Here is a 6,899-nt window from a genome sequence, read left to right as displayed (position 1 = left end):
ACTTGAAATTGAACTTTTGGTTGTACTGTGACTACTGGCGAATCTCTATCTGAGTGAAAAAAAAAACTTATGGAGAAAAACTTATTCTTCTTGTTTGGGCACTACAACCTTCTATCGGTTTGGACCGATGTCTTTGGCGCCACATGTCTTTGTCTCTGTTGCAAAGTTTAGTCTGTTGTTTACCCGGAGTACAGATAGATCCACTTGTGGATACTTAACGCAAAACTTCAACCTCAACATCCTTAACAAAAAGCTTCCAACAGGAGCATTAACTTCCAACAGGATTTAACTACGCAGATAGAGTAGCAGGGAAGTCCAAAGGCTTACAAAAGTGAAACAAACCGAGAGGTCTGCTGAGCAATAAGCAAACCATAAAACGAACAGTATGGCTAAGAACTTCATCGAATTAAATAACACTGAAGCAAGAAGGTGGTCGTCTGATAAGGAGGGGCCTAAAGTTTTACGCCGACTCCGAACGGCGATTGTACTTTTATGCGAAGCAGTTTTTCTTGGCAGAGTATATTCGGAGGTTTTCCATTACCTGCCGAAGGGCAACCGCAACTATACGACTCAGGAACATGCCTGAATGTCAGCAGTTTCTGGCTGACATACATTACCCAACCATTGAACTCGATGGCGTACGGACAAGCCATAAGCGGCATTCACAGAGAGTTCATCACCATTTTTAGAGATTCTCGGATTTAATATTTAAAATAGGTGGCAACCCTCTGTCATTCACTACCAATATGAAATACTTTTCGTTATAACTTTTTTACTTTAGAGCATCCTCGCGCGCCACGTCTAAAGATGACCTCAAATTGGATTTAACGTTTTCAAAAAAGAAATTATAATAAAAACTATTAATAGCCCTAAATGAAACTTAAATTTATAAAAAGTGTTTAATAAGAGTTCCGCGAAGAAAACATTAAGATGCATTGCTCTGTTTTCCGTATTTACTTTGGAATGCACCTTGTAATTGCTTAAGTATAGTATGCTATGTCAAATTTCCACTGGGCACTTCAACGACAGAGTTGACAAAAAGTATTTACAATTTAAAAAATATTATGTGGAAACAATGACATGGGTATTATTTAATCACCACCTACCTTTGTTATTAAAATTTTTCACATTTCTATGCCCAGCGGATATATGGGATTAGTATATTAAATAAATTTAAATCCAATGAAATTTACGGCTACATACATACATAAATATATGCATACATATATACATAATTCACTTACATGTAGCATAACAAATAAATATTGGCAAAAGTAAACACTGCACACAATTCAGAAGGCGCGACCAACCATGATATTCCTCTCCATGGTCGGTAATTGGAATAAGGATCGTAAGAATTAGTACGATCGGCATACGTAATGTGATGAATCCTTTCATCAGACAATTGGCATCTTCCCATTCGGCTTGATTAAATGGGTTAAGGCTTCGAATGAATTGTCGGAAGAGTAACTTTTTTAATGACTGTGATGAAGGTACAACTTCGCTGTGTCTTTCATTGTCAAGAAACGATAGATTGTGTTCCCGTCTTAGCGCGCCCTGATTTCGTAGATCATTAAGTCGAATTAGATCTGTGAGTGAAAAAAAAATATATATATGGATATCAGCTAATACAAAGAACTATGTATGTGCGTTAGGGGCGGATCGAGCGGGGGGGTTTGGGGATTAAACTACGTGTCAGTCAGTGGCGGACCCACGGGGGGTGTTTTAATACATAGACGCCATATTATACATACATATGCGCCATATTAAAACACATCCCAATACAATACTTCAAGAAAAAGTACATATCGAGCCCTAACCGTCAAAATAACGTAAGCGACATTTTTTTTCAAAATTTTATTTTTGATGCAGAAATGCATCTAGATGCTCTAGGAATATTTCTGCATCAAAAAGAAAATTTTGAAAAAAATGTCGCTTACGTTATTTTGGCGGTTAGGGCTCGATATGTATATCAGTTAAAGCTGCTTCGAAATATAAGTATAAAAACTTTTCTTTTTCTCTAAAGCGCGGCATTTTTTCAAATTTTACTTTTGCAATCCGGAGTTGCGACAGGTCGTTCATACAACTTTGTTGGCAGCGGTGCCATTTCGCCAAAAATCCCACTTTGCGACTTTTTATGAATCACACTATTGTAAATATATGCATGCGTGATGAGATTTTGCATATTTTTAAAACTCCTGTTATAGTAAATCTATTAAATGTCACACAACTTGCGTAGCAATTTTTAATTCACTACCTCCGCTAAAGAATTAAGTTTCACTTCAAAAATGACCCACCATAATGTATTTCAAAACTTACCTTCCAGCATTGTTTGCCTCTGAGTGGTATGCCTAACCTGCAAGACTGTGTAAATAAATATAGACAGTTGTATACAAAATTATTTGAAATTTAGTTTAGCTTACTTCGGGTAGCGCGCCTCACCAAATACTGATCAAATAGCACCACAAACAAGTAACAAAAGTAAAGGCATAGTGTGACTTAAATGGGGAAATGAAAAATTATGTTCGACAACACAAACCCAACAAAAGATATATCGACAGCTGAGTGGAAGATTGCCGATTCGAAAGCGCCCTATCTCAGCATTCGTTATATTGAATTTAGATTAAAAGAGGAAGCATTTTCGAACCGACAGCCGGCGAGATATGGTGGGCGATCTTACACTCAACCGACGATATTTAATTATGTATTAAGCATTTGACTCACACACTCACTTGCACTGTCAATCACCGATATAGCATTGTCCTTCTTAATCAAATAGTCAATGACGCATACGTCCAGTAGGAGAAACAGTGCGTCACGCAGCAGCAAGTACGGCTGAGCGGCAAAGGGGAAGGTGCAGAAGACAGCGCCAGCTACCACAAGCACAACAAAAAGGCCCGAAGCAAAAATATCCGCATACAAGCGGCGAGTATCGCTATTCAGATAAGACAAGCTACTGAATATGTCCGGTGCGCCATTGCCAAAGGCGACCAATGTCACACCAGCAACGTTCTCGCTCATGCGCATCATGCGCGCCAGCATAGCTAAAGCGGGACAAAAGCTAGAGGATTGTTAATACTAATAAAAAAAAAAAAAAAAAAACATATTTTGTGCGTAAACTATGCAGCACCAAACGAAGTAGTACTGAAAGTCCATGGAACACAGTTTTGTGTACAAGCGAGCCAATGCATACATGTATGTATGTAAATACATATGTAGGTACATGAACGTCATGCATAAAAAGTGAGCTTAAGCTACGACTCGATTTTCAGTACAAATTCTAGAGCTTGGCTCACTTTACCAGCCGTGCAAAATTGAGTCTGAGCTCAAGTTCACTTTTTTTTTGCGTGAGGGCCAATATGTTCCCACACATGCCATCCACATATTTGCGGACACCACTGCGTATACTCAACGCAAACTTTTAATACATACACCTCCAGTATTTCGTTGAATGACTGCTAATTGAATAACAAAACAAAAAAAAAAAAACAAAAACTTCTTCATTATAAACTTACAATATATCTGCTGTGACACCTAATATAGTGAAGCCAAGCGCCACAACCATGAGCAGTGCGAGCGATGCAAATACGGCTCCGATTGTTGTGGATACTTCCAGCATACAAAAAATGATATGCGCGTAGTTAATGAAGTAAACATTCGCTTGACAGGAGGCGGAAGTTTCAATATAGGAACAACGTTGATCCTGCGGCAATGTAATAAGGGTGGTGCAAACTCGCTGCAAACAAAGAAACATATATACGCACATACATACATACATACATATGTGCACATTTAATAATTCAAATAAATATGAAAATTTTACATACTTTAGCGACATCCATGGCAAAATGTTCGTGGCGCTTGAATCGTGGCGAAGTTTGATTACTAGCATTGAAGCTCATCATTGCAGAGGTATTGCGCTTCGTGTGTTACGTGAAAGGTGTCGGGGAACTCGTATTTGTTGATTTTCATTAAAAAGTTTAACACAACTTCTGACAAATATGTATTTGCGAGACAAATGTATCAACAAAATCATGTATTTCGTTTTTCTTTTTTCTTCTATAAATACTTATGCAGGGTGGTCCAAGGACATGATTCATTATTAGACATTAGAATTTTGACACTCCCTTAACTCCCTTATAAACGCTTAGCACACACACACACACGAACCCACACACAGCGGCTTGCTAAGGGAGCCGATTTTGTCAATAGCCCACCAGACAATTTTTGTTGCCGGAAATAAGAAAACATGTCGCCCTCGGCAACAACTTTATCGCCATCGTATCGATTTCTTATTATCAGTCGCTCTAAAACGTCCGCCGAAGGCAACTCGCCTGATCGAGTCATTTTCTTATTACCTGAATGAGCTGTTTTCTTATCACTTTATTATTGCTATAGGCAATGTTTGGAAAATTTTTTCTTATTTAATATTTAATTTATTTCTGATTAAAAAATTACAATTTAAAAACGAAATTATTTGTTTCCTCCGCTACATAAGGCGCTTCTCATTTTGTTAATCTTATCTTTGGCATACATTACATGTTTTTGCAGAATACTGTTGATGCAAAATTCATCAGTTTGATTTTTATTGAAAACATATTACTAAAATTACATGAAAGAAATGTTGTTGCCGATTTGTCACCATGGCAATAAATCGACGAGTCGCCAATTGGTTGCCATTGACGATTGTTGCCTATTTCTCATGTTTTGCTTGGTGGGTAGGGAACGAGAAAACTGTTTTTTTGAGCAAACCATTTATTATTGAATCATGGTCCAAGGACGCTCATATATATATGTTTATTTTAGTACCCTAAAATGTTTCACTTTAATTAAGGAATATTAAAAAAAAAAGTCCAGCATTTATCTGCAGGATCTAGTTTTTCCCACTTTCAGCGTATGGTACACTTCATCGACTGGCTGGACAAATACTATATATATCGTTAATACCGTTTCCACCTTTTTTTGCTTTACAGGTCTATGCTGTTGTTGTATCGCACGAACAAACCTCTGGTGATTTATCGCCGGCCGCTGTCAGCTATACAAGTGGCTTCTACCAGATACCAGTTATTGGTATATCTTCGCGCGATGCTGCCTTTTCCGACAAGAATATACACGTTTCCTTTTTGCGCACCGTGCCGCCATATTACCATCAAGCGGACGTCTGGCTGGAAATTATGTTTCACTTCGGTTACACCAAGGTGAACGAAAATGGACAACTCACAACTCAATATTGAACTAGCTTGGCATATGTGTTATTGCTTTTGTTTTTGTTTTCATTCGGATGTCAGGTGATTATAATACACAGTTCCGATACGGATGGGCGTGCCATATTAGGTCGCTTCCAGACCACCTCGCAGACAAATTACGATGATATCGATGTGCGCGCCACCGTTGAAATGATTGTGGAATTCGAGCCGAAACTGGACAGCTTCACAGAGCATTTGATTGACATGAAGACTGCACAATCGCGTGTCTATCTGCTGTATGCGAGGTAAATATGTATGTTACAGTGCATGGAAAGGACATAGGTGGAGAATTCAAAAAAAAAAAATTATATATAAAAAAGTGCTGACAGTGAATTTTTTTCCACTTCCTTTCTTCTTTTTAATGCCATTATTTACCCATTCAATTTCTTACGTTCAGCACCGAGGATGCACAGGTTATTTTCCGTGACGCTGCACTCTATAATATGACCGAGGCCGGTCATGCTTGGATTGTCACCGAACAGGCGTTGCATGCCAATAACACGCCAGTGGGTGTCTTGGGACTTGTATTGGAGCATGCAAAGAGTGATAAAGGACACATAAGGGTGAGCATAAAATAAACATAATTAAAAGTTGCTGCTTTTAAGCTTTGGAAAACAGGCACGAAAACGTACTGTAGCTATATACGTGCACGATTTTTGAAAGGATAATACAAGGCTCCTTTCATCTTGTTGACAAGCGCATTAAAAGGATACATTTACCAACACGTTGTACGACTACATTCATACGCAGTTTCATATGCACGTATGTATGTATGCAAGTGAAAGGGGTGCCTCTTGCACGACACACGTGTTGCTTTTAGACTACAAAAAATTACGACCCTGCAGGAAATTTAAATGCTGGAAGGCTACAGTTGGTATCGGGGACCCACTGTTTTATGACATGTATTTTATAAGTAGAGTAGAGTAGTAGAGTATTGTTCTATTTGGAAGAAATTATAATAGAAATGGAAGAACTTGAAATAGATAAAATAAATAAGAGAAATTTTTTGACAATCAGCCGATAGTGTTAGTGGTATCACAACGGGTTTTTCCATACTCTGCGCGGGGGCAGCCACTCTAACCTCACCTAGCCTAGAACTACTTATTAAAAAACAAAAAGTAATTGTAATTCGATGAAGAAAAGTTTTTCGAAAAGTAGAAACCTCGACATCTAGGTTCAATTAACCGCAAACCTTTTCAATCTCAGTTTCTCGAATCGGGGCGGGGGCAATTTTAAAGAATATTGCTGGCTCTTTGGTGAGCAATAGTACACTTTTTGGGCTTTTGTCGATGGCCACGTGGCGCAATATATAGCATTTTCAGTTTAAATTAAACCATTTTCAAATTAAGTGGAACCCTTTTCAAATTAAATGAAACCTTTTTCAGATAAAGCGAAACCTTTTTCAAATTAAATTAGAGCTTTTTCAGATTCAATGAAACTTCATTCGAAATAAATGAAACCTTTTTTTCAAATTAAATGAAACATTCTTAAAAGGAAGTTTCATTTAATTTAAATAAAGTTTCATTGAATCTGAAAGTAGTTTCATTTAATTAAATTTAATTTAATCTCTGAAAACATCTGTTGATCCCTTGTTCAGAATAGCTTCTCTCACTTCGGCACGGCATCCCATAGCCTACTGAGTAGTTTTTTTTT

At 37.7% G+C, this 6,899-nt stretch overlaps 3 protein-coding genes across 3 annotated transcripts in view; 1 reads left to right on the top strand and 2 right to left on the bottom strand.

The window, feature by feature from the left end:
- LOC118737324 (glutamate [NMDA] receptor subunit 1) overlaps window positions 1–6,899 on the top strand; it is a gene marked incomplete in the record, with an annotated part of 48,348 nt that overhangs the window by 37,733 nt on the left and 3,716 nt on the right. Inside the window, 2 exon segments of the mRNA XM_036467763.1 lie at window positions 4,974–5,198; window positions 5,289–5,491. Coding sequence (XP_036323656.1) covers window positions 4,974–5,198; window positions 5,289–5,491 — 428 coding nt within the window.
- Window positions 7–3,106, bottom strand: LOC118737333 (mitochondrial sodium/calcium exchanger protein-like). The gene is made up of 4 exons (XM_036467774.1): window positions 2,733–3,106; window positions 2,424–2,498; window positions 2,320–2,364; window positions 7–1,589 (listed from the first exon to the last, which is right to left on the bottom strand). Exons 1-4 carry the CDS (start codon window positions 3,040–3,042, stop codon window positions 1,237–1,239), a joined length of 783 nt encoding a protein of 260 aa, XP_036323667.1. The 5' UTR covers window positions 3,043–3,106; the 3' UTR covers window positions 7–1,236.
- LOC118737359 lies at window positions 3,441–4,090 on the bottom strand. Its single transcript, XM_036467812.1, has 2 exons — window positions 3,828–4,090; window positions 3,441–3,736 (listed from the first exon to the last, which is right to left on the bottom strand). The coding sequence occupies exons 1-2, from the start codon at window positions 3,903–3,905 to the stop codon at window positions 3,512–3,514; spliced, it is 303 nt and encodes a 100-aa protein (XP_036323705.1). The 5' UTR covers window positions 3,906–4,090; the 3' UTR covers window positions 3,441–3,511.

The sequence above is a fragment of the Rhagoletis pomonella genome, unplaced genomic scaffold, assembly GCF_013731165.1.
Source record: "Rhagoletis pomonella isolate Grant_MI unplaced genomic scaffold, Rhpom_1.0 Rhpom_scaffold_00001, whole genome shotgun sequence".
In the NCBI taxonomy this organism is placed as follows: Eukaryota; Metazoa; Arthropoda; class Insecta; order Diptera; family Tephritidae; genus Rhagoletis; species Rhagoletis pomonella.
Note: the sequence above shows the minus strand (reverse complement) of the source record. Positions and strands in the feature narration are given on the sequence as shown.

Coding starts and splice junctions, on each gene's coding strand:
- LOC118737333 (XM_036467774.1), bottom strand. CDS start 3,042: ATGCTGGCGCGCATGATGCGCATGAGCGAGAACGTTGCTGGTGTGACA. Junction 2,499..2,732: donor ATCGGTGATTGACAGTGCAA/GTGAGTGTGTGA, acceptor TCCCCATTTAAG/TCACACTATGCCTTTACTTT. Junction 2,365..2,423: donor GGTGAGGCGCGCTACCCGAA/GTAAGCTAAACT, acceptor TTATTTACACAG/TCTTGCAGGTTAGGCATACC.
- LOC118737359 (XM_036467812.1), bottom strand. CDS start 3,905: ATGATGAGCTTCAATGCTAGTAATCAAACTTCGCCACGATTCAAGCGC. Junction 3,737..3,827: donor TTGCCATGGATGTCGCTAAA/GTATGTAAAATT, acceptor CTTTGTTTGCAG/CGAGTTTGCACCACCCTTAT.